Source organism: Trachemys scripta, chromosome 11 (genome assembly GCF_013100865.1).
Source record: "Trachemys scripta elegans isolate TJP31775 chromosome 11, CAS_Tse_1.0, whole genome shotgun sequence".
Lineage (NCBI taxonomy): Eukaryota > Metazoa > Chordata > Testudines > Emydidae > Trachemys > Trachemys scripta.
In genome coordinates this window covers 69,717,452-69,745,348 of record NC_048308.1, presented here as the reverse complement: position 1 = coordinate 69,745,348, position 27,897 = coordinate 69,717,452, and the positions used below count along the sequence as shown (strand labels likewise).

Below are 27,897 nucleotides of genomic sequence, written 5' to 3'. Positions count from 1 at the left end.
TCCAGCAGATAGGATTCATGCATGACAGGATGGGGAGCTAAGGCACAGATAGACTTGTCCAGGGAATTGAATCCAGGTAGACAGCTTCCTAGGCTAGTGCCCTAGCCACAGGGCCATACTTGTACTAAGAGCAAAGTGAAATCAAAGCCAATGGGCGAAAGCTCAGTGCTCACCTTTATACAGTGCAAACGAAATGGCATTGCTCACGATTTCATCTCCAGCTTCTTCTATTTTAATAACAGTTAGCAGGTGAGGGTTTTCCAGGATTTCTTTGATCTACAAAAAAAAAGAAGTCCAATTCTAAAGCTCTCTCAGGACTCTGTGGTTTATCTGCGCATGTCCCTTTGGGGAATGTCCCGTCATACAGTATTATTCACAGAGCTGTTTATCGTAAGCCCTCTCCCTACATACAAACTATATAAAATGAGAATTTCAGCGATTAAGTTCTAATAAACTCACAGTAGTTCAAATTAAAAACAGTTAGATTAATGATCCTTTAACATATGGCAGTTTCTTGTCATTCCCTTCTCCCACACACACAAACACAGAAAATGATGACCAATTAGGTAATTCTCATTAAATTAAAAACTAACAAGGAATAAATCTCAGATACCGTGTTAGTGCCAATTCCCAAACATCTAGAAGTTTATATGTTAAGGAAAAGTTTATTCTGGCCACTTTGCCTAGTCTAAAAACAGAGCTTATGTTCTCACACCATCACGCTTTATGAAATTTCCTTCTTTCTGGCAAGTTAGAAATCTGAGGGACTGTAAGGAATTTGTGTTTACACTTTCAGCCTCTGAATGAACCAAGAGAAGCAGAGGCATGTGAAACAAAGTAGAAATGAACTCAAACCACAAAACGCAGATCCAGAACTGGACCGCAAATGTCTTCCAGTTCAATTTGGATTCCAGGCTTTGGTTCATCCAACTATAAATATACAGGGCCAGATGTGAAATAAAGATCCATATCTAGATTGAACTTTCAGGCAACCCCAATGTTCAGTTCTATTTGGGAGTTTTGAATCATGGATAATGCTGTTTAGATATATATAAACCCCCCCACTGAAGTAAGGTTCATGTTTGGTTTTAGTTCTGGCCAAAGGTGCAGTTTTGGTTCTGACCTGCGGGGTGGATGCCACATCACTGTTAAGAGAATGTAATTTCTCTCCAGCTATGAAGAATCCACCATGCCTATCAGTTCTCTTGCTTCTCAGCATAGCCATGAGCTGGGTTCAAGAATAAATGCCCACCTCTGCCATCTCTGGGATGGTATTGCATAATTTGGTGCATTATAAAAGGTTAAACCTTCCTTTAATAGCAACCAATATATGATGTTTTAAAGATGATACTGCACAAGACAGGCAGTTGGTTTGCTCCATCATCTTGTGATATGCATAAGCCCTGGGACACATCCTATGCAGAACCACCACCTTGCGTTGCAGTCTAGATAGAGAGATTCATTCCCCGCATCATGGCATTCTCAGAGGGGCACAGAATTGTAAATGGTACACAATAGTCATTGCAAGAGTTCAATGGAGAAGTTTTGTTGCTTGACTCTGATGCCCAGATTTGTAAAGATGATGTTCTAGGGCATTCATTAAAAAAATAAAATCAAATCATGATGAAAGTGAAGCTAAGAAGAAGAAAAAATAATCTGAACGAGTACAGAAAGTAATGGCACATTTTCCATAAACTTAACATTAGGAATTTTAACAGATGTTCTAACAAGCAATCATTCCCCCACTAAGATGATCACAGCCATAAAATAATTGACCAACTGAGAGATAAGGAGACCCTGTGATGAAGCACTGGGAAAAGAAATTGAGAAAGCCAATTACCCCATGATAATGGCTCCTTGTGTGAGTGCCATTATGCACTGCATTTCTAAAAATAACTAAACATTAAGGTTTTCATCAACTCAGTTTTTCCTACCACTATTAAAGAGGGTAGAAACACAGCTGAAACAGCTCAGCCTGCTGGTTAGGTGGCAAGGGAATCACATTTTTATCCTGAGCATGCCAACGTCTCCAAGTTGGCAGCACTGCAGACACAGCACCTCCAGGCCCTGGAGCATCATGGCAGGAAGGCATAAGCCTCGTAAAGCACCCCATAGTGATGTCTAGTGTCCTGAGGCTCTCTCTCTTGTGTTAAAGTAGCAAGGGAAAAGCAAATCTGCTGGTATATGACAATGTTAAATTTTTTATCTGCACCCAATGAATAGTAGTAGTGAGCTTATACTTCACGTAGTCATAGAATATCAGGGTTGGAAGGGACCTCAGGAGGTCATCTAGTCCAACCCCCTGCTCAAAGCAGGACCAATTCCCAACTAAATCATCCCAGCCAGGGCTTTGTCAAGCCTGACCTTAAAAACCTCTAAGGAAGGAGATGGGTGTCTGTGATGTACTGCTGTGATGAAAGACTGGCCAGTGTGCATACAAAGTTAGTATTGCTAGCTACAACCCAGTCTAGAAGAGGAAGGGGGAACTTGTCCATGGCATTGTTAAGCCTGAAAGGAGGGGAAAGTAAGCGAAGAAACTTAAGCAATGTTATAAGTTTAACATAGTAAGCTTGTTGCCATAAGAAAATCTATGGAAAAAGAACAGAATGATATTGTGTCAGCTTGGAGAAATTCACCAGTTATAGTGCTTGTTTAGTGAATGGTTGTGTCAGTCAACCCACACCCCAGCATTTTTCTTCTTTACAAAGCTTACATAGGAGCTGCCATGCTCATCGGATCAAAGGTTCCAAGACCAGAAGGGACCATTGTGATCATCTAGTCTGACCTCCTGTATAACACAGGCCAGAGAACTGTCCCAAAATAATTCCTAGAGCAGAGTTTTCAGAAAAACATCTAATCCTGATTTAAAAGGGGTCAGTGATGAAGAATCCACCATGGCCCTTGGTAAGTTCTTCCAATGGTTAATTATTCTCATTGTTAAAAATACACGCCTTATTTCCAGTCTGAATTTGTCCAGCTTCAAATTTCTTTCTCTGCTAGGTTGGAGAGCCCACTATTAAATGTCTGTTCCCCATGTAGGTACCTATAGACTGTGATTGAGTCATCCCTTAACCTTCACTTTGTTAAACTAAATAGATTGAGTTCTTTGAGTCTATCATTGTAAGGCATGTTTTCTAACCCTTTAATCATTCCCGTGTCTCTTCTCTGAACCTTCTCCAATTTATCAGCCTCCTTCTTGAATTGTGGGCACCAGAACTGGACACAGTATTCAGCAGCGGTCACACTAGTGCCAAATAGAGAAGTGAAATAACCTCTCTGCTCCTACTCGAGATTCCCCTCGTGATACATCCCAGGATCACATAGTGTCATATTGGGAGCACATGTTCAGCTGATTATCCACCCCTCTCCCCAAAACTCACTGCTTCCCAGGATAGAGTCTCCTATCGTCTAAGGATGGCTGACATTCTTTGTTTCTATATCTCTGTACTTACATTTAGCTGTGTTAAAGCACATATTTCTTGCTTTTGCCCAGTTCACCAAGCAATCCAGGTCACTCTGAATCACTGACCTGTCCAGTTCATTTTCACTCCCCCAATTTGAGTCATCTGCAAACTTTATCAGTGACGATTTTATGTTTTCCTCCGTGTCATTGATAAAAATGTTAAATAGCGCTGGGCCAACAACCGATCCCTCTAGGACTGTACTGGAAACAAACCTGCTTGATGATGATTCCCTGTTTACAGTTACATTTTTAGACCTATCAGTTAGCTTATCAGTGGTTCCTCTAGTCCAGCATCCTACCAAGAAAAGCAGCTAGTAGCTGACACTTCAGATGAAGGTGTAAGAAATCATGTAGTAAGTAGTTATGGGATAACCTGCCCTTACTTGAAGTTTCTTCCTAACCTCCATCGATTAGTGTTTGGCTTGAGCCCTGAAACATGAGGGCTTACATCCTTCTAACAGCATTTTGGGCTGTATAAGTAGGATAATTGCCAGCAGATCAAGGGACATGATCATTCCCCCTCTATTCGACATTGGTGAGGCCTCATCTGGAATACTGTGTCCAGTTTTGGGCCCCACACTACAAGAAGGATGTGGAAAAATTGGAAAGAGTCCAGCAGAGGGCAACAAAAATGATTAGGGGTCTGGAGCACATGACTTATGAGGAGTGGCTGAGGGAACTGGGATTGTTTAGTCTGCAGAAGAGAAGAATGAGAGGGGATTTGATAGCTGCTTTCAACTACCTGAAAGGGGGTTCCAAAGAGGATGGATCTAGACTGTTCTCAGTGGTGGCAGATGACAGAACAAGGAGCAATGGTCTCAAGTTGCAGTGGGGGAGGTTTACGTTGGATATTAGGAAACACTATTTCACTAGGAGGGTGGTGAAGCACTGGAATGGGTTACCTTGGGAGGTGGTGGAATCTCCTTCCTTAGAGATTTTTAAGGTCAGGCTTGACAAAGCCCTGGCTGGGATGATTTAGTTGGGGATTGGTCCTGCTTTAAGCAGTGGGTTGGACTAGATGACCTCCTGAGGTCCCTTCCAGCCCTGATATTCTCTGATTCTATGATTCTTTAAGCACCTTGGTATTTTACATTTTAATCCTCATTATAGTAACCCTTGGTGTTCTTGTTATCCAGATAAGCATCCCATCTTTTTAAAATCCTGCAAGCTCTTGGCCTCAAAGGTATCTTGTGGCAAGGAGTTGCACAGGCTAAATGTGCTCCGTGAGAGAAAGTGTTTTCGCATTTATAATAGGAAAGCTCTTTAAATGTTTTAAATACTTTGGTGCTTAACTGTAGCCCTTTCTCACCTGATCCCCCTTGTGACAGGTTCGGTCACAGAGACTCCCCTCGAGACTGTCACTCGATGAGCTGGGATACCACGGAGAACAACCCTTCTGCCAGAAAAGGTGCCCCTCCACTCCTGTTTTGCCGTGTTAGACACTCCCGTCAGCTCCAGCACAGACCCAGAGGTTGGGCCACGCCTCTCTGCAGTTCACTGAAACTGAGATTCACTCAGCCCAGGGGCTTCTCAGTTAACAGGAACTTTCCCAGCACCCAGTGTTCAGCCTTTCTGGAACCTGAACCCCAAATAAATCTGTTTTACTCTGTATAAAGCTTATACAAGGTAAATTCATAAATTGTTCACCCTCTATATCACTGATTGAGAGATGCACAGCTGTTTGCTCCCCCAGGGATTAATCACTTACTCTGGGTTTATTAATAAACAAAAGTGATTTTATTAAGTATAAAAAGTAGGATCTAAGTGGTTTCAAGTAATAGCCAGAACAAAGTAAGTCACAAAGCAAAATAAAACAAAACACACAAGTCTAAGACTAATACATTAAGAAACTGATTACAGGTAATATCTCATCCTCAAAGATGTTCCAATAAGCTTCTTTCACAGACTAGACTCCTTCCTAGTCTGGGCCCAATCCTTTCCCCTGGTACAGTCCTTGTTAGTTCCAGCAGACATCTCAGATGGTAAGCAGGGGTTTTCTCATGACTGGCAGCCCCCTTTGTCCTGCTCCACCCCCTTTTATAGCTTTGGCACAAGGCAGGAATCTTTTGTATCTCTGGGTCCCCACCCCTCCTTCTAAATGGAAAAGTACCAGATTTAAGATGGATTTCCTTATCAGGTGACATAGTCACATGTCACTGTAAGACCCCTAGTCTCCATTCTTCCTGGATTGGCCCACATGTACACAGGAAGTCTTGCAGGTAAATAAACCATTTACAACCAATTGTCTTAGTCAATGGGAGCCATCAAGATTCTAAGCCACCATTAATGGCCCACACTTTGCATAATTACAACAGGACCTCAGAGTTATACTTCATATTTCTAGCTTGAGATACAAGAATGATACATCCATACAAATAGGAGGAACATATTCAGTAGTTTATAACCTTTGTTATGATACCTTACAAGAGACCTTTTGCATAAAGCACATTCCAGTTACATCATATTCATAAGCATACTTCCATAAAGCATATTGAGTGTAATGTCACACCCCTCTCCTTTCTGTCTCATCAACACTATGGCAAAGCATACACCTACCCATCTGATCCAGCTTTCAGTCTCCTCTTCCGTGAGTCTCGAAACGGTGTGCGGCAGGTATCGGAGCAGCCTCTCCTTGACAGATGAAGAGGCTAGAGTGCCTTCTGCCTCCACTAAGCTCGCTATTACATCAGCAATCAGACCTGAGCCCTCCACTACTATGCAGGGAATTTTACTCTTGATGGCAACATTGATAGCCTAGGAAAACACAACAAAGAGGGACAGAGATAACTGATTAATAAAGGTTCAGGCTATTTGAAGTCTACTGTTCAGTAACTAAGTGAACAATTTTTGTGTGCAGGCACTGCAGAATTCCCCAGCTCCAGCCAATATTTTCACTATTACCAGCAAGGGATATTACAATACCAGTTCTTTACAACGGCCTCTAATTCAGTGGTTCCCAAACTTTTGTACTGGTGACCAGTAGTGTAGCGGGCTCTGGTCTATTTGCTGAAGGTGTGGGAACTAGACCCTTACATCCACACAGGATTACTGTAGATATCAGGTTATATTATTAAGATTGTGTTTTTATTAATTGCACATAACGCATCTAATGATTTTTGTTAAATATCACAGAACAGCTTTACTCAGATAGTTGCTCAATTGAGTTAGAAAAATTACCCTTTTATCTAACCAGACATTAGAATGAGGACGTTATAGACGTTGAGTCAGCCCTATGTCGTAAAGAGCATATATAGGTCTATCAATTAATACTCAGCAGGTGGCTTTATTTAGTTTGCCATTAGCTACAGAAGTTTATCCAGTGGAACCCTATTCTTAATGAATGTTAATGAGACAGGAGAAATAAAGGCACATGACCACAGCGCAGAGAGAACATCCACCAAAATACTTGGGGGGAAAAGGCAGATTTATTGAACAGAAATGACTCTTGAGCAGTCAAACACAAGCACATAGTATGCCTTCCAATTGGACAGTGGATATATGACATGAGCAGCGTATTTTCGATGCCAGCTGGACAAAGGATCTTTTCCTGTGTGGGGCACAGCGAACGTTAAAATAAGGAAGTAGCCTGAAAGATTTCCACTTCTCTTCTGCTTAAACTGAAGCCAATGATCAGAAACGAAACACACAAGCCTAGCGTACAGCCCTCTCTCAGATTCTGCCAATTGCTGACATCAGTAAGACCTATCAAGCATGACTGTTCAGTTGGGGTCTCTTAGCAGGAGAAGTCAGCAGCTTGGAAACTATTGCTATGCCTCCTTGGACTAAAACAAAGTTTTATCTGCTTCTGGAGATGGTCACTCCAGCCACGAGCTGTAACAACTAAGACATGAACATCTGAACAACACAGAATCGTAGAATATCAGGGTTGGAAGGGACCTCAGGAGGTCATCTAGTCCAACCCCCTGCTCAAAGCAGGACCAATCCGCAATTAAATCATCCCAGCCAGGGCTTTGTCAAGCCGGACCTTAAAAACCTCTAGGGAAGGAGATTCCACCACCTCCTTAGGTAACCCATTCCAGTGCTTCACCAGTGTCCCTGACAAGTAATTGGTCAGACTGTCACAGACCCTTGTCTGGATTATGAGCCAGTTATTCTTCAAAGTTATTAAACACTTCAAGAACTGTCCATCTGATTTTAAGTTTGAATGCCTTCTGCATTAGTTACTTGGGTTTAGGATTAATATTTACAGTAGGCTACTTATATTTTGTTAAGAATAAATATTAAACCTTAAACTCAGTACAGTGTAGAACTCATTCTGTTTGCTTGAATAACGGTTCTATATGATGCATAAGGACATAAGTGAAGCAGTCATAGCCAAAATTATTAACTTGGGTGCCTAAAGCTTGGCACCTAAAGCAACCTGAAGTTGATCTTAAAAATCTTTGATTTGTGATATTAAATGAATTGATATTGCTTTAGAAACAAAGAACAATTTTAACTACAGACGCCCCCCAGGTTACGCAAACCCAACTTACGCAAATCCGTACTTACAGAAAGTTCTGTAAGCTAGAAATAGGAGGGCGGTGGGGTTTTTTTTTTGGCGTAATGGTAGGGTATATGTTTCCAACTTAAACAAAATTCGAGTTAAGCAAGGCGTTCCGGAATGGAACGCTTGCATAAATCGGGGAGCATCTGTATTAAAATTAAGATTGAGTGTAGTGAAACAATTAAAAATCTATGTTAATTAATGCTACCAGATGCAAATACCTGTGGGTAAAGCCTACTTAATGCAGGCATATTAGAACATCATTCAACCAGTGACTCTGGGGACACACTTTGATATTTCACAATCTGTGTGTGGCATTGACAAATTGATTAATTAAATTGGTGAAGAAATTATACAGATGAATTTTAGTATTGATTTTGATGGGACTATGATCATCAGGATAACATAAGTTTAATTGGCATGATAAATTTATATATTGAAGTCCATCTATTTCAGTGAGTGTTGGCAGCAACAAGAGTGATAATCATTTCTAATCCTCTTCTGATGAGACAAGTAGTAATCAGCTTTGATTATCTGTACTGGATTTATTATATTTTATTAACACGTCTTGAAAAGTTTGGGTTAAAGTTGGACCTGACAAGAGTGTCAATAACTCAATTCATCTGCCTAGATAGCTTCTCTGGAACACAAGCCAGCTCATTATAGATGGTCCATGCCATTCATGCAGCCCCAGACATGAAGTTATAGACTCACATATTTTAAGGCACTAGGATCAATTCTATTATGTGTGACTGTAACAATTCCCCCTATCACCAGCAGGCTTTGAACCCTAAACCTTCAGCACAGATTTCCACCACACGAATAACCAGACAAGCCACAATACTGTACCAGATGTTGCCATGCAAACCTGTAGCCTTGGTATCGTCTCCTGGCATAGCACTACCCACAATGCCCTATATTTGGTGAGCCTCTGAGACACATTGGTGACACAGATATGGCAATTTCTTCCAATATCCTTGGAAACCTTATAGTGTTAAGTTTAAGTATCTTTGGAGTCCATTGTATTAAATGCAAAGGTAATGTACTATTGTGGGCTGGATCATATGCTGGGGGAGATGTGATGTGAACCCTGGTATGACAGGGCGTTGAGCAGGAACTGCTGAGCCAGCCTTCTGTCACTCCAGCTCCAATTAAGGGAGGTGAATTGGAGCTGGTTAGACCACCTGGCCCTAATTGGGGGAAGCAGAGATTTTATACAGCCCCTGCTGCCTAATTAGGCTGGGGCTGTATAAAAGCCTCAGGAGAAGGAAACCAGGGGGGGAGCAGGAAGAATGGGAAAAGGCAGGGAGTGGAATCAGGGAGGTAGCTCTCCCCTCCCTTTGCCTGCAGATGGTAAGGGTGGTGGGAGCACAACCTGTAAAGTGGTTACCGAATCCAGGTTCTCCAAGTGACTTTATCAGCCCAACGGGAGCAGGAGCCAAGAGGGCCCTGCAGCGCCCTGTTACACCCGGGAAGTGTGATGAACTTCAAAGGACTGTACTGAGCGTGTCCGATCAGAATGGGATTTTGGATAAACTGTCAAGTAATTTGCCTGGAGAAGCTCGAAGGGGAATTTGCATTCACTTCCCCATCTCCAGTTATGCAAATCCACAGTCTTTTGAAGCTATGCCCTGATAAGAGGTCCACAGTCTACTGATAACCTGTTCAAAATCAAAGGCCCAAGCTGTATAAAGGAAAGACTAAGCTATTACAGGGGTACTAGTTCTGAGCTGAACTTGTAACCACAGAAGAACCCCTGGGTGAGGTGTTCAAGGACTGACTTCTGACAGAGCTCTAGCGGGAGTCAGGGGTGGGATCTCTGCTAAGCTTATTAACACGTGTGTAGGTTTTTAAATATGTTTTTTCTCTAATGCTATCACCTTAAGAATAACCCTGTTTGCTTAGAAAGAGCTGTGTGACAACTTGTTAACTGTTGGCCGTTACAGCTTTTCATAGGCTTTGGAGAGAAAGCCAAGTGCTGATGGTGGCCCGATCAGGCAGTCTGGCTTGCTGGGAATATCACAACAGAGGCAGGGAACTATGCAGCCTGAAAAAAGCCCAGTCAAGAGGGAGAGAGACTTGCATCTCCTCCCAAGAGAGGTGACTGCTGAGGGGCATAGACTGGGTGCTCTTGGTGGACCATGATGGGGAAATACAGGCGCAACTGCCCTGAATTTGACAACTGGCATAGCCCAGAGCTGCAATTGCCGGGCAAGTCCTGAACAGGATTGAGATGGAGCATGCCCAGGGCAGATAGAATCCTCCGGGAATTTAGCTGTTAAACCCTGGTCTCTACTGATAATGTGTGAACTAAGATTTTTTTCAAATTTCAGTGGATATTCACAGGAACAGCAAAAGGCACATCTCGAACACAAGTCCCTGCTCCAAAGCATGGGGCACTACAGATTCTCAAATTGAAGGTCACCAGCGTTTTGTTTTGTAACATTGAAAAAAAAATTTCCTCTAGCCTCTTTCTCAAAAACAGCTTATGCATGTTGGCTGAAACTTCCTAAAACATTTCAGCCTGAGGCAGACATGTGTCATGGAAAATTTCAGCCCCAATTTGGAAAAAAGTTAAACACAATTGAAAATAGGGTCTAATAATGGGAAGTGTCAGGCAACCTTAATACTTTGCTACCTGCCTCATCTAGAATACAGTTAAAATTGTGACAAGACACCACAGGACACTTAATTTTTCTGACTTATTTTCAGACTTACCTTCAGAGTTTCTTTCCCTCCTCCTTGGGTGAAACACACAATTGGAATCTTCCCACCATAATTAGAATCTGAAATATATCCCAAAAAAGGGAGAGGGTCTCACTTTGCAGTGTCAATGTATTTGAACAATTTTTATACTTCACAATAATCACTTATACACTGGTTTATTAGATTTGACTTTGATAATATTTTACACACAAATACTTGTATTCCTGACTTTCAGCTGATTTAACCAAACTATTTTTAAAGTCATCTACTCCATTGTTACATGACCTTTAGTTATTCTCACTAACCCATTTTGCCTACTCTAATGTCAGATATCAACACCGAGATGCAGTCTTCCCAGAAGTAACAAAGCAAGGCTAAAGTCTTAAGTACTTAGTATTGCCAATGTACAGTGCTTAAAAAAAAAAAAAAAAAAAAAAAAAAAAACATGACATGACTTGGGGGGAGGGGGAGCAGTGTTATTTGCATGCTGATTTCTGACCCTTTAGTATTCAGGTCGTCAAGTTTCTCCTTGCAAGCATCAGGGCTGTAAATTTAAAACAAAAGAAAGAGATTCTACCATAATCACATGACTCCAGGAGTTAGAGCTTCAAGAAAAACCACCAATCATTGTGCCAACTCTTGCAATTTTATCACATCCCAACATTCAGAAAGATTTAATTCCAGTGCGATAACTTTAAAGAGAAATAGTCCTTCTGCCAGGGCCCTGATCCTGCATTCTCGTGATGTAGGGGAGTGGATCCCCCTACTAGGTTGTGGCTGGGACTAATGGACCTGCACAGCAGGAGTAGGTGGGAGGACAGTTCAAAGCCAGCTTCTGCACAGATGCATTTGGCTCATCTGTGACGCAGCCCCAGCCATGTGGAGTGGGGAAAGAGCAGGAGTTAAGCATCCAAAATGTTCCCCATGAGCATGTCAGCAGGAAGAGATAGGGGGTGGACAGGAAGGGGTGGAGCCATGGCAGTGTGAGGAGGGGAACATGCTGTGCCTTATAAAAGACTGCCGCGGTATATTGCCTAGCACCCAACAGGAGCAGAGGAGGACTTGTACTTCAGAGGCCCAACACTACTCATGAGTCAGGTCAGATCGCTCCTTGGTCAGGGCTGTGCAAAGAGGCACAATCTGAGCTAGAACGATAGGTAGGGGTTGAGCTGTAAATTTAGATCTACAGTTTTCACACGCACAAGTTTGGGACTGCTTGAGTTCAAGGTTTTGAATTACTCTGGTATAGAGTGGGGGTTACCTGAAACATTCATATGTTAGCTCAGATTACAATCCCGACTGGAAGTTGGGAGTGTCAGACTGTTTAGGCCTATGCCAAAGTCTGAGATTCTTTTCTAAATCTACCTACCACGGATCTTGTGTTTGTATTATCTATACACAAAAATATATATGCACACACACACACACACACACACACACGGGATCATGACAGGTAGATTTATATGTTAGTAATTAAAGGAATAAGTTAATCGAGAAGTTAAGCTGATGGACCATTAACATGGATGTAAATTTAATCATTAGAAAATCAAAATATAGCACCTACAATTACATCTAAAGGGTTTAATGTAATAGGATTTTCATATGTTAAACACTAGTTGATAACCAATAGCATATTTATTGAAATTAAAGTCGTGTGATGAGTTTGTGCAGTTTTATTGCCTCAGTGAATATATACTTAACACTAATGTATAATACTGATTTTATTTATTTCAGAATGATTCATGTAGTGGCTAATAATCAGCATTGGTTATTATTATTTATATTAACATAGTGGCTAGGAGCCCTAGTCAGGTTCCCACCATGCCATGTGCTGTGCAAAGCACCACACAAATATACAGCCAGTTGAGTCCAGAGGTGTGACCCAAGGGCAAATCCAGATTCCTCAGGCAACCCTTCCCCCAACACACCAGCATGTGTCAAAAGGCTGGAATTCCCAACAAACAGAGTAGAAGGATGGAAAGCAACCTGGGCCCATCAGGTGATCTCCTCTGACACAGCAAGTGAGATTGCTTTGATTCCTGAACTGAAAGGAATGTTTATCCCATATAGTACTTGAAACTCACCTTACCCAGTAAATTGTACTCTGTGGTGAACCTCAGATAGATTATGGCATGAGTATGTAAGCTCTACTTATCTGTACCTATGGGAAGCATAGAGAACAGGAGTACTTGTGGCACCTTAGAGACTAACAAATTTATTTCAGCATAAGCTTTTGTGGGCTACAGCCCACTTCATCAGATGCACAGAATGCATGTGAAATACGCACAAATCACCATGGGTCACATTGACAGTATACCGTCAGAAGCCTTCTTTGTTATTAGGCATATGAGCAAAACACTCATCCATTGCATGGCAACATGAGAAAGCTTGTTTCCTCCCACAGTATGTTCTGTAGCATCTAGCCCTGTAGCACCTGAGCAGAATGATCTGAAGTTAGAGAACTGCACCAACCTGGGATAACGCGTTCCGAAATGTATTTTTCTAACTGTGTCCGTAGCTTAGCCTCTATTGCTGGATATCCATGGGTGCCGTTATCGACCAGCAATAGGTGGGTGTGGTTATTGTCCAGGCAATACAATGGGTCCCTCTTAAGGTCATCCATTATGTAGTGGGCTGAATAGTACCCCTAGAAACATCAGCAAAGGGTTTCCATTGAATTCGGAAGGTCATGGTTCATGCAGTACTTGAAATGGGGACACAGCAGGTCGGTGGGAGGGGCATGACTATTGTTCTATTACTTTCCAGATTTTAGCAGCATAAGAATTTCCAGACCAGTTCAGAGCAAAGGTCCATCTAACCCATGGCCAGCACCAGCTGCTTCAGAGAAAGTTGCAAGAGCACTCATAACTCAGTTATGGAATAACCTGTCCACAGAGGACATTCTTCCCTTCCCCCATGTGGTGGGCTTGTGCCCAGGAGAGTGAGAGTTTACACCTCCTACAGTTTTATTTTATATAACTGAACTGTGGATGTTCTCATTACACGTATAGATGTCTAGTGATTTTTAAATCCTGCTAGGCCATGTTGAAAATTAACAATTCATTTCTCCTCCGTTTTAACCACTTTCTAATTTATGACCAACCTTTACCCCTCACCCCAAGGCTTTGTTTCCTTAATGCTACTTAGTGAGGGTTTTTGTCAATGGGTTTTCAAAAAAACCAAAACCCAAACAATCTGTTGTCTCCTTTGTCCACTGTTTTGCTGATGTACTCTATGAAATCTAGCAGAGTGGACGTAGGATCAGACATGCTGGTTTGTTCCTCCTCCTCTTCAGTTGAAATTTCTGCTTTTTACCAACATATACAATAATACTGTTGCATTACAGAAATTTCTGGCAGATGCCCCAGTTCAACCCAAGAACTACTGAGTGCCTCTTTGCATTCCCCCAGCCTCTAGTGTGCATAACAAGCCCTCCCTTTTGCTGCCACAACCTTATATTCTTATGCCACAGCAACTAATGGCTGCTGGAATAACCTCTTAGGATCACTAGCAGACGAATGAGTTAGAGCTGCCTAGCTTACCCAGGCACAAGGCCAGAGCCAGAAATGGGACAACACAAAGGTGCATACAGACACCTTTGACCACCTACTTTGTTCCTGTGCAGAAGTGCAGCTCAGCTGGACAAGAGAGACTATATTGTCCCTTTCTCCTTTAGTGAATCCACCTGACTGAGTCTCAGTGGCACATCTTTTCCAAAATCCAATGCTCAATTTGTGAGTACAATATATCTCATTTGTTGTTTAACTATTATCTTTAATAGGCACTGGCTATTTTACAACAGTGCAGCACAAGTTCTGTAGCAGGAAGAGTTTCTAATAGGACCTCACATCCAAATCAGTCACAGGCCAAAGGCATCAGGCTCCATGCAGATAGTGGTGTGGATGGAGAGCAGTGAGGCATTTACGGAGAGTAGACTGCGTTTGGTCAGAATATAACTCAGTTTTGTAGGGTTTTCACTGGCTTCTCATGACCCCATTGACAGCACTACATTTTCCTCACCTCAGTATCGCTGCTTCTGATCAGACTATCCCGGTTGGAAATCATGCCCCAGGCTGCTATGCCGATAGCCACCACGTTCTCCTCTGAGCTCCTACTGATGGTGTTGTCTCTCACCACCTCGCCAATGTATTTCATCAGTCCATAGTGAGTGCCTCCTGTGAAAATCCAGGCCCCTGCAGATGGCAGGTACCAAATGAAATTTAGCCACAGACCTGCCACTGTGCACAAAAAGTTCTTGTCTTTATAGACATGTGCATGTGTCATCCCCAATTCTCCACTGCCCTGCATCTTGTGTAGTCACGAAGGCCTGTGTTACGTGGGTGCAAGACACTGATGTGGCAATACTGCGCACTGATGCAAGTGGCAACACAAAAGGCCAAGGCAATGGGGATTTTGGCCCTCGGGGTTGTTTACCTTCAAGACACTAAGCCAACTAATTCATCCTCACTCGATCACAGGAGAGATGTTAATTCCCATATGATACAGGAAGAAGAGATGTTGAGACTTACCCAAAGCTACAAAGGACATCCTTGTCAAAGCCAAGAATGGCTCTCCACCCAGTTCCCAAGTCATTAGGCCATACTTGTCTGAAGTGGACTAAACAGGCAACCACTAATAGAAAGCTCTGCCTCTCTGCTGACTATTCACAGCTTCGTCTTCTCCACCAGCTTCATTTGGTGGAAGGCTAATATACCAGCTGACTGAAATATTCACCTCTCACTTCAGCTAAATCACAATGGCACTCACTGAACCAAGTTCTTCACTTGCTTGAACTCTTCTGACTTCAAAAAGGGGTTACACTAGGTGTGAACGTAGCCTAGGGTTTTTTTTAATACAAATTAATACAATTAGCCTTTTCTACTATCCTAACTCTATGTGCCTATGGCTACAACTGAATTCACAGGTATTAATTACATAAATGATTGTAAAAGGCATGGGGACACTCAAAGTGACATCAAAAAAGATAGACTTGCCCCAAGATATATGCCTCGTTTTCCCCCAAATTAAGCCCACATTGATTTGTCTCTTGATGCATATTCCCTGATCATCTATTTTCCTTTCCCTATATTAGTGTCTAACATCACCATTTATCCACTATACTGACAAACCAAGAGATACCAGGCTAGCGCAATGGAGGAAAACATAAAAACTAGCAGCTTCAAGGCAGCCCAGATACCCCTTTCACCTTTGGACTGGGCAATGTAGATCAGCCTGCTGAATATCTTGCGCATCCGCGGCTTTAGAGCAAAGTTTTTTGCTCCCCCTGTGACTGAGATGACAAGGTTGGGATTTTTCAGGTGCCAGTGTTGAGTCATCAGATCATAGAGCATTTCAGAGTCTGTGTCGTAGGACAATCGGATGTACTTCAATGAGAGAGGACACAATGCAGGGTTAGCAGCAATAAATGGCAACAGAGTAATTCCATTTTGTCTCAAAGCGATGGCCTGGTTCAGGGCCGGTGCAAGGATGTTTTGCGCCCTAAGCGAAACTTCCACCTTGCGCCCTTCCCCCTCCCCGAGCCCTGCGGCAGCTGCCCTGAGGCCCCCCACCCCACGGCAGCTCCCCACTCCGCCCTGAGGCGCCCCTCCCCGGCCCAGGGAGCTGTGTGGCAGCTCCCCACTCCAGCTCACCTCTGCTCCGCCTCCTCCCCGAGCCCTGCGGCAGCTCCCCACCCCCCGGCCGCCCTGAGGCGCCCCCCCGTGGCAGCTCCCGCCCCACCCGGGGAGCCGTGCGGCAGCTCCCCACCCCAGCTCACCTCTGCTCCGCCTCCTCCCCGAGCACGCCGTCGCTGCTCCACTTCTCCCGCCTCCCAGGCTTGCGGCGCCAATCAGCTGTTTGGTGCCACAAGCCTGGGAGGGAGAGAAGGAGAGCGGGGAGGCGTGCTCAGGGGAGAAGGCGGAGCAGAGGTGAGCTGGGGCAGGAAACGGTTCCCCTGCGTGCCGCCCACCCCCCCTTACTTGCTGCAGGCGGCCCTCCCCGCGCCCCCCTTCCCCAGTTCCATCCGCCGAAATGCCGGCAACGACCGGGGCAGCCGAAGATCCAGCCGCCGCGGTCGCCGCCAAAGAAAATGCCGCCCCCCAAATGCTAACACCCTAGGCGACCGCCTAGGTTGCTTAATGGGTTGCACCGGCCCTGGCCTGGTTTCCCATTCCCTTGCCCTCCACGCAGTCATTTATATCTAAACAAAATACAAAGCGGGTGTCAAAACAGTTCCATTAGGTGACATTTGTCACCCGCATTGCACAGCAGTAAATGACCAAAGTGCAAAGCAATGGAGAATCAGGCCCAGTGTGTGTTTTCTAAAGACTTGTTTTATGGCCTGTATTTTCCCCACTCCTAGGACATCTGAATAGAGATGGGCTAAGTTTTTCAAACAAATTTATTCAAAAAATGCAGTTTCAGCCAACCTGAAACTATTGGTGAATTTGATCCAATTAGTTTTGGTTGGGGAAAATGTTTTTTCAAGGTCAGCTTCAGATAAAGGATGTGTTCCCCTCTGTCTGCCCTTACAACCTTTAGCCCAGTGGTTAGGGCACTTGCCTAGGATACGAGACCCAGGTCCGAGTCCCCATTCTGGGTCAGGGACTTGAACTCACATCATCTCCCTGTCAGGTGAACATCCTTATCACCAGGCTGTAGGCTAGTCCAGGGTGGGTGGCTCCCAAACTCTCCTACTGAAGCTGTTCCACTTGTATCAATTCTTAAATATTTATTTGGCCACAGAGAGAGAGAGAGAGAGAGAGAGAGAGAGAGAGCATGGCTCTGTGCATGGTGATTAAGGCTCTCACCTGGGAGGTAGCAGATGGGATTCAGATCTTCTCTGTGCTTGTGATTTACCTGTGCATGAAGTCATCAGCTCTTAGGAAACTTCAACAGCACGTCTCCCCAGCAACATGGGCTACCACAAATACAACCCTGTTCTCTGCGCTCTACACTAGCTTCCCATGGAATACACAGGCCTTGTCTACACTAAAGGGAAAAGTTGATCTAAGCTACGCAATTTGAGTTACGTGAATAGTGTAATGTCCCTGAACATTATTAAGGGGCTATGGGATCTTCAGATTTGGCCATCTGAACATTTAAAACTGGGCACAAGATCATCCAAAAGTCTCCTAAATCCATATTGGGCTGTGTGGGAAATGGGAATTTTCCCTGCAAGAAACTTTGCAAGAAAAAAAATCCCAATTGAAATTTTTCATCCCCATTTTTTCAATATTCCACAGAATTTTTGCATTTGAAACTGAATGAAAAAAATTTCATTTCAAAACCATTTTGTTTCTAAATGAAATTTATTTCGATTTTTGAATTTTTTTGGTTTCTTTTAAGGTTTTACCCACTTGAAAATATGTGCATGTGGTGGGAGTGGTTAAAAATGTGGTAAAATGGGGGGAAATTCATTCATGACTGTTTACCCAGCTTTCTCCAGTTGGAAAAAAACAAGAATTTCAAAACCAGTGTTTGTTCCCCAAAATATATATATATCATTTCAGAAAAACAATTTTTTCTCCAAAAAGTACATTTAACCCTATTTTCCAACATTAAAACAGGTCAATTTTTTTAACAGCTCTGTTAAACCTTAAATAAGTTGCCATTTTCCAAAATGCTCAGCACCCAGCAATTCTCACTGGCTTGAAAAAAAATCAGATTGCTTATTTAGGTACCTAACTTTAGATTCCTCGTGTTCGAAAAATCTAAGCATCTTTTTCTCCTTTGATTGTTTTGACTTTTTTAATTATTCTGAATTTATTTTATAAAGGCTAATGCAAAAAGTCACAGGGCAGAAGCCATTTATGGATAGGCTGGAGTTAAAATACCCGTGTCAGCTCAGCAGTTACTCACCTTCCCTCTTTTCCCAAGATTTTCAAACTGAATGTCACCAAAAGCATCAGTGGGAAGTTCCTTTGTGTGTTTCCTATAACTCCATTTCTCAGTGTTATTTACCTGAGTCCCCTCTATATGTTGGCTTTTGGAATACCCACACTTACACAAGTTGTCCCTGCCATGAAGAGTGAATAGAAAAAAAGAAATAGATTAACATCTTTTGCCCAGAAAACAAATACTCTTTTCTTTCAGTGACTGATAGCATAATGACAACTAAGACTGGTGAGCAGCCTTTCCACATGTATTTGACAAGTAGGTTGGCTGCACATTTTGCAACTATAATGTTATAACTTATGCTTGAATAAATAGGATACTTCTACATGGGAATTTAAAGTTTTATTCTTGAACAAAACTGAGTAGTTACGGTGCTTGGCCAGAAAGATGCACAAGGCCCAAGGTGAAATGTAACATCTATAGCTGAGGTCTACGCTAGTGGGAAAGACTGAAGAAAACCAAAACTCAAGAGCTAACCCGTATTTTCAAAAAAGCAACAGAGGGTCCTGTGGCACCTTTAAGACTCACAGAAGTATTGGGAGCATAAGCTTTCGTGGGTAAGAACCTCACTTCTTCAGAAGCATCTGAAGAAGTGAGGTTCTTACCCACGAAAGCTTATGCTCCCAATACTTCTGTGAGTCTTAAAGGTGCCACAGGACCCTCTGTTGCTTTTTACAGATTCAGACTAACACGGCTACCCCTCTGATACGTATTTTCAAGTTTTCATGTCATGGGCCTACCCAACAAACAAAAAGTATGTTTAGTGTTTTAACTCTGTAACATTACAGAAAGACCTCAGCTTGTGTATGTACAAAATCAAACACACGTGTCAACACCTACTCTGCTCCATATTAGAGGGGCTCTGACCTGTTTCTTGTTAAGACAATGAGGGATTTTTAAATCCCTCTCCTTTTTTGCTCTGCTTTGGCCAGATTGAAACTCAGTTTATTAGTGCCTTTCTGATGGTTTCCATCTTAATGTGCTAACACCATAACATTTGCTTCTAAACTAAATCCCACCATGAGTCAGATGATGCCAACTTGAACTTAAGTCCCTTCACTATCTGAGGCCTATGACTTGGGGACTCCCAGTGACGACATCCCAGGATCATCTCAACATGTCTTGGTATCCACCACCCAGATGGATTGAAAGAACATATAAAAGTTACAGTCTGTGACTCCTCTAGAGATAGGCCCGCTACACAGGGCACCAGGTGTTCCACCACCACCCAATTTACATCATGCCACAGGATTGTGCTCCAGAATCTCAGCTTTGCTTTTAATAAAAGAAAAACTTTCCTTGTTCTTATGGTTGTGAAGATTTCCTGTTCCATGTTTCCAAGGTTATCAATTCAATGCAGTAAATCAATGCAATGCACATGGCACCCACCTGAGTCTGCAGAAAGCTTTGAACAGTAACTCCAAAGGGTGTGACCAGCTCCATTCATTTTATTTGAGGCTTTATGAACTCTGGTGTTTTCTAAGATGTATGGCGTTCAGCAATTCTGCCACAGAGTTGGCCATTTTGCTGCAGCCAGGAGACCAGCATTTTGTTACAGACAGGACACAGCCCAGTATCTGCCTCTTGCTCTCCAACTTTCCTCACAAGGGAGCGTTATTGAGTTACACTGCAGGCTTCCTGCATGGGTCCATGGTACCAGCCAATATGGTTTATGGAGCTAAAGTTGGAGTCCAGCTTGCAGCCAAAGGAGCTGGAAGTGAAGGCTAGTGAGATGAGATACCTCGGTACTGAGCCACTGAAGCTAACTACAAGGTCTCCTTTCTCTGGATGAGGATGGGGGTTCTGAGCTGGGTTACCTGGACCATATTGCAGAGAGTGAAAATCCCAGAGAGTGAAAATGGGCTGCTTACAGGATAGAGGAAAAACCCATCCTTAGAAATAGTCACTGTCAAAAATAATCAAAAAAATTTTGGTCCATAAATATTTTCAACAATGGCCATAGGTGGTGGGATAGGGGTGTGTAGGTGTGGGGCTGGGGGGAGAGAAATAGGAATGAAGCACATTTCATGGTAACAGAATATACTAACATTGCTTTGAAATTTAGGGGTGGGTGATGCAGAAATTGGTCCCAAGGTGATAGGAGATACACAAGGGCTGTTTATAAGTGTAGAACTGACCGGCTAAAAGCTTTTTTCTCTGAAATAAGATATGTGAATTGCTATGGTGGGGCTGCAGACTGTGACCTCTATTCATAATGCTAAACAGCATGATAGTTGCTCATCGGATACTAATTATATCTTTGAAAAATCAAAAAGTAAATGCCAGATGTAATAGTGGCATCCCACCAAATATCATTGTGGAGTACAGCAGGACTCTGAAAGGCAACAGACCAAACAGACTTTAAAGTGAAGACATGAACAATTGCCTAGGTCTTTAGGCTTGACCCGTAATCCGAGACCATGAAAATGAGTGTGACACCCTTAGCTAAAACTCACTTTAGAGCAGTGGTGGGCAACCTGCGGCCCATCAGGCTAATCTGATTGCGGGCCAGAAAACATTTTGCTGACATTGACCGTCTGCAGACACGGACCCCCACAGCTCCCAGTGGCTGCGGTTTGCTGTTCCCAGCCAATGGGAGCTGCGGGGGGCCGTGCCTGCAGACAGTCAACGTCAGCAAAATGTCTCGCGGCCCGCAATCAGATTACTCTGGGCCACAGGTTGCCTACCACTGCTTTAGAGGATATATCACAGCAAGACTTTTTAATGAGAGGATTCTAATGTGCTTCTCAGCAACACTGCAGTTCATGAATATTAATTAGTTCTCTTACTCAAGAAATCCAAGTGTGCTCCAGACAAATAAGCCGGTGAGGTGTTGATGTTGTCCTGCATAAGACAAAGATCTGGAAGAAACACTTGATCCAACACCATCCAAACACAGCTGTGGACTGTTGGAAGTAGCCCCTAGGGTGGGTCTGTATGAGCATGAAGCTAATGGAATGCAATCCAGCTGGACTCCAACCTCCATTTTTGTGCTATTCTCAAGAAGAGACCTACAGTGGTCTGGCCATCTGTTGACGTATGTTTATAAGAGTGTTAACATCCCTGATTATCTGCAAGGTCTCTGAGGCGTTCTCTCAGGAGACGTTTATGGACAAGAACATGTCATATATTTCTTTCCCTTCTGGACATATCAGAACACAGCACTGACTTCCTTCAGAAGAGCAGTTCAGTGCAGATAGGGAAGTTGAAATAAAGAAGGGGAAAAGGCTTTATGAACCCAGGGTTTCCAACACTCTGAAAGAACTGGATAGAAGATTAATAGCTTGCCTATTCCAGAATTCTAAAATGCTTCATAAATTCTCTAGGAATATAAAGTGCCGATGTGTTAGTTGGGAACTTTGATGAAAGACAACAATATATGTTGTGTTCTCTCACCAAGCAGGCACAGCCCTCTCTGGGATTGAACATGGCAGCTAGCCACACCTCTCTCTCCTAAAAGGAAGGGATGGAGGTGGGCTCTACAGAATGGAAATGATCCAGTAATGTCTGATATTTTCCTCCTGGATTTGTGGGGGGAGAATCTAGTGAGAACCAGCTAGCTGTCCTTTTTTCACCCTTCCCCAAAGCTGAATCCCTACAGAACTCCAACAAAGGGCTTCTCTGAGGTTATAGGAAAGCATGCCGCAGTTTATATGTGAGAGGAGAGGCACCTGTGCCGAAGGGGAGCGTGCAAGTCGTCAGACATGCAACAGTTGGGTTTTGTTGGTGTATCAATTATTAAACAGGTCCTTCATTTCTGGTTTGCCTTTAGGTGAGATGCAGCAGGGCTGGAAGACGAAGATAGACAAATTCAGACTGGAAACAAGGTGTACATTTTTAACAATGAGAGTGATTAACCACTGGAACACATTTACCAGGGGTCATGGTGGATTCTCTATCACTAAATCAAGATTAGATGGTTTTCTACAAGATGTGCTCTAGGAATTATTTTGGGGAAATTCTCTTTACAGTGTAAAGACTGCCCTGAATGCTACTGGGGATGAAAGATGCTTTTATTGAGGCTCTTTTCAGCTCGTGTCTCGATTACTGCAGCCACCTTCTCTTTGGCCTTGACAAATGCAGTCTTGCCCCACTCATATCCATTCAGAATCCTGCTGCCAAGATCATTTTCCGAGCCTGTCGCTTTGACCATATCACCCCTCTCTTTGCATCCCTCCGCTGGCTCCCTCTTCTCTATAACATTGAGCAGTAGCTTGCCCTCATTTGCAAGGCCCATCATGGCCCATCCCCACCCTCTCTCTCATCTCTCATCCAATATCGAGATGTTGACCACCATCTCTGATTGGCCCATGATACCAGCCTTAACCACCCACTTCTTGAGTTTTCAAACAAGCACCTTCATGTTTTCCCCCATGCTGCCCCTCCTGGGGAGCTCCTCCCAAGCATCAACACCCGCAAAGCTAATCTCATTATCCACCTTCAAAACCCTCTTTAAAACTCTCCATTTCTGTGATACCTACAAAAACTTGAGAACACCTAGGCCCCAGGTGTGCTGAGACCACTGCCTATCATACTGACCAATACTGTCTCAGCGTTTCCTTGTACTCCCCTTTCTGTCTGTATCCATCTGTTGTCTCTTGTTTTAGACTTCGACTGTACGTTCTTTGAGGCAGGGACCATCTTTTGTTCTGGATTTGTACAGCACCCAGCACAGTGGGGCCCTGGCCCATGACAAGGGCTCCTACATGCTATGGTAATACAAATAATAATAAAAATAATATGCCACCTCACATCAATCCCACGAGACCCCATTCACTTCAATGGGATGCTTGCCAGTAAAATAATGTTACATCTGATCCAGACAACATGACAACTGAATTTATTATTTTCCATAGCACTTGATATTGGGACATTCAGCAACACCCAGACAATCATTAGTGCCCTGGATATGCCTTGTCCCTTGATCCCTGTTTTTTCATTCTTGTTGCATCAGTTTAAGTTCGGAATACCAAGGAGAAGCTACTGTGCTGGCCATGAGAACTTCTGTCACCATGTCTCTGCTATCCAGCTAGTTGTATGCAAAACTGGCATTTGGGAGCTGTGGAATCTGCTGGTGGGGAAGGAAGATGCCTGCTGGCAGGGTGCCCTTCCCCCCTCCCCCCCCACATTTGCATGACAGTCCCAACTTTAAGGTGGGATTGTGTGGCCTGCTCTTTGAGTGCATTTATCAAACTCACTTCCCAGAGTAGACTAGACTGGAGGCCTGATCTCTCCTCCCAGCCAGAGTGTTGGAGGGCGGAGTAAAATCTGCCATTCCAACCTCTTAAGCAAACCCAGAGCTGTATCAGGCCTCTCACTGGACCATGACCAGAACACAGGGAGGATGACCAGAGAAGGGGAGAAAAGAAAAAGATTGTGGAAGGCAAAAGCGGGACTTAGAAGACGAGGCTGCACAAGGAAGAAGTGCCTTGGCAGCTCCCCAAAATCCTAACGCTGGTGTTGACTGTTACTTCATTACGTTGCTCTCAACCAGCACTACCTCCCGCTCCTGTCAAAAGCAACGGTCAGAGTATTTGCTTACATTGACTTGGCATCTCTCGTGAAGAAGACACATTCTCTCTTCTTAAAATGTTCTTGAATGAAGGTGACCAAATCCTTTGGGGGAAGATTAGAGGGGAAAGTTTTAGCTCAGGGACTCCCAGCACTGCAAACGCTTTAAAGACAACACAGGTGCCTTACACTGGCATTTAAAGGAAAACTGCAGCGATTCATTGCAATTCATTTGTTCGCAAAGTAGCGTCAGGGCCTGTGTGGACGCAGCAATACAAGAGCGCGGCAGGTGACAGCTAAATCCTTTAACTATAACAGAAATATTAAAACAGGAACTTTCAAAAAAAATAATGAATAACTATCAGCATGTCCTAGTAGGCCTTGTTTAGATCAGGAAAAAGGTGTTTTTAACAACATGATGAGCATCAAAGCAAACAGCTCTTGCATTGTCCCTTAAGCACATGCTGGGGACAGATATAACACCAACAGACCCCAGTCGTCGGCGGGCAGGATCGAACCGGGGACCTCTGGAGTTTAGTGCATGAGCTAAAAGCCAACTACCTTTTAGCTAAGGCTGTAGAGCAGACTCATTTTCTCTCTCTAAGTGGTCTCTGTGTCACTAGATGGGACAGAGCACCACACCCAGAAGGTGTGTGGGTTACACAGGATCACATTTAGAAACATGGCTTCATCTTCCTATTCATTCAGTAAGAGCTCTATTGGTTTAACCAAACATGTTCATACAGCAAACATCCCAATAATTAGGTCAATATCAAGAAGTTACAAAGCAGCCCCCACTTCCACCACAATTTTGAACACCACTAAGCACCTAGTGTAGACCTGGTTTAACACCTTTAGAAATGTTATGGGATCACAGTTAACCATATCTGCTAAATGGTGTTTAAAACATTCCAAACAAACCTTTTTTTCCCCCTTAGCCTCTACCAAAAGAGATGCCAGCTCCACTTGCTATTTTAATCGAACCCAGCATGCCCCAGTAGGAGATTAAGTCTCTCGAGTCAAACCCCAGTGGAATTCAGATTGTTTTAAGGTAACTTCCAATTCTAATTTAATAATTAAACCCTGCTAAATTAAACACACCAAGTGTTTAACACTGCAATAGACCTTGCCTTAGGATGATTGGAAGCTCTCCGATATGCAGCTGTTTCTATGGAGATGTTAATTCTTTTGCACCTAATTTGCCTCCAGGGACTAACAAAATGGGAGCTTCCTATCTGATCATAAAATGATTTTATTTGTCTTTTATTTACTCTTATTTGTTTAGGGCTAGAACGTGGCGTGGACTGTGCTGACTCCAGACGTGGAAGGGGAGACCAATTGCACCCTGTCCTGTACGCTCCCGCACAGCCTCCCCTGGCCTTGGGCGCAGGCACTCATATCTGCTACTAAACCCATGAGCAAGTGGGCAGAGATTTGGCAGAACCTACCCCACGCCCACACGTCAGCCAGGATGAGGGAAGTAGTAGGTTGCTACCATTAGCAAAGTTACTCCCCACCTGGAACAAGAGGAGGGGAGTCACATCCCTCTGAAGTACAATTTCTTTCCTTGCTGCACATGGCCCCACACACAGGGCCTGCAGCAGTTTACTCCCCTTCGCGACTAGTTCTATGACAATCTGAATCTTTTCAGTAAAGTGGAGTTCTCCTTTAACCATATGAGAGTTCTCAAAGGCACAGCCTGTTTGGGGCCTTTTTGTGCAGCTGCTGTTAACGGTGGAGTTTAATCTAGACCAGGAAAGAAGCCCGGATACAAATTCTACTGGAAATAAAAATGTACATTGCTAAGCACTTGGAAAGACCTCAAGTCTGACGTGTTTCAAACCAAGAGATCCATATATATGAAAATCGACTTTGTATAAAACTTCAAGTGTTTATTCAAAAGTGGGCCCAAATCACAGCCACGCAGTCCTGAACATCCCTAGACTATGATAGAAGGAGGAGGGACAGAATCCAAACACAGACCCCATGTCACATTTTGCAGCTGCCCCCTGCCTAGGAGCCAAACCAAAACCTTGGATCTGAGGATGTTTCAATTTGGGGTGTTCTGAATCCAGACTTGGAGCCAACTGAAATAGCTTGGGCCCATCTCAAAAGTTATTTCATTCGCACTGTTCTGTTTCAGATGCCTGCCCATTTCATGAGACAAATTCATTCTCTTCGTTTTATATGCTCCTGGTCTCTGCTGGTATAGGAACCTTTCGGTTCCTATACCGGCAGATCTGCTACTTATACTTCAAAGTATAGTGCCCTTTCAAAGATGATACTATTCACCAAAGCACAAAGCTAATAAGATTTTACATTAATAATTCATCATTTTGGCAGTATGAAAAATAGTTTATGGGATACCCCCAAGCTCACACTTGTTAGGAGTCCATCTGCAGCCGCCCACAGCATCCAGGCTCCAAAGTCCATCGCCTTGCAAGGTTTTTTTACACCCACGAAAAGTGGGTGTAACATACAGCTACTCTGATTGGGTAACTCCACAAAGTGCAAGGCAGCGGAGGGTCAGAGCCAATGAGTCTTGATTGGCATGAAGGAAAAATGCCTGGAATCCAGGATGTGCGGCGAGGAGGAGGAGGGTAGTGCTTTAAATTCTCATTTCTGGACATCTAGTTTCAAGTGGTAAATTAGATCATGATTCATTCTAATTTAACAGTGTCCATAATGGAAACCTACCCACACAATAGGGCAGCATTCTATTGCTGCCCACAGAAGGTCCAGAACTGTGATAAAGTCCTTCAAAAAAACGTTCTAGCATTCTGTGACACTGACCTACCTACTATAGCTTTACAGTAGCTTTAGAGGCCATTGGCTATAGAATAGAACAGTATTTTTCTTTAAAGAAAAAGTGCTGCAAGACCATTATACATCTTCCTCCTTGTAGTATGAGACTTCCTCCTTCCTTCCTCCTAGTATGAGACTAATTCATAATTGTCACTGTGGCAGAGTTCCAAGGGAGACTACACCCACGCACGTACCATGGAAATGTATTGTGCCCGTTACTTACAGAGTCATTGTACGACACATCGGTGCTGCGAGATATACTGGAGTAAAGGACTTTTGAACCGTCCAAAGTGCCATTTCTTCTGTTTCTCATGGTGCCCATGCAAACAAAAAGCAGCCACCACCAGCCTGTGGGGGGAGAGAAAGATTTTGGGGATCAACATTAGTGTTAGCCTTCTCCCCCCTTCCCCCACCCAGTAGACAAAAAAAAATTGATCACACCTAGTGCTTTGGGTTCCATTAAAATCCTGTATTAGTGCCTTTGGTATTCTAGCTGGTTTTTGGAATGTGAAATACAATATCTAAAAAACCCTAAATTCCTCATGCCAGAGTATTGAAAGAACCAGGTTTTCCTCCCAGGACTGACTTAACATCTTTAGGCAGAGGAAGTGTGCAATATATTCCATAGTGTATAGATGTAGAGATGCTGAAATTTCAGCATGTTGGGCAGTCTTGTAGTAATTCACATAATGTGGTGCCTAGAGGTCTCAGAGAGTGAAGCCTTGTTGTGTCACTAGGCACTGTACGTACAAACAGAAAAAAAACAGTTGCTGCACCAAAGAGTTTACTGTCTCACCAGACAAAAGGAATTATTCCTACAGAAAGTATTCTGAGGCACAGAGAGATCAAAGAATTTGCTCAACATCACAGAGGAAGTGCACGGAGGCAGAAACTGAAACCACATCTCTTCAATCCTAATCCCACTATTTAACAAGAATACCGTTCCTTGCCTGGATTTTTTACAATCTTCTCTGATCTCTATAGTGAGAAGATATTTAATGGGTTCGTT

At 43.4% G+C, this 27,897-nt stretch overlaps 1 protein-coding gene across 1 annotated transcript in view; it reads right to left on the bottom strand.

Annotated features, from left to right (window-relative positions):
* Nucleotides 1–27,232, bottom strand: part of TRPM8 (transient receptor potential cation channel subfamily M member 8) — a 72,539-nt gene extending 45,307 nt beyond the window's left edge. Inside the window, exons 1-9 of the mRNA XM_034785753.1 lie at nucleotides 27,112–27,232; nucleotides 24,115–24,188; nucleotides 18,537–18,693; nucleotides 15,883–16,060; nucleotides 14,697–14,869; nucleotides 13,149–13,323; nucleotides 10,689–10,756; nucleotides 6,020–6,217; nucleotides 174–276 (exon numbers count right to left, since the gene is read on the bottom strand). Coding sequence (XP_034641644.1) covers nucleotides 174–276; nucleotides 6,020–6,217; nucleotides 10,689–10,756; nucleotides 13,149–13,323; nucleotides 14,697–14,869; nucleotides 15,883–16,060; nucleotides 18,537–18,693; nucleotides 24,115–24,188; nucleotides 27,112–27,210 — 1,225 coding nt within the window. The 5' untranslated portion in view covers nucleotides 27,211–27,232. The remainder of the gene's footprint in view (nucleotides 1–173; nucleotides 277–6,019; nucleotides 6,218–10,688; nucleotides 10,757–13,148; nucleotides 13,324–14,696; nucleotides 14,870–15,882; nucleotides 16,061–18,536; nucleotides 18,694–24,114; nucleotides 24,189–27,111) is intronic.
* Nucleotides 27,233–27,897: the final 665 nt, after the last annotated feature.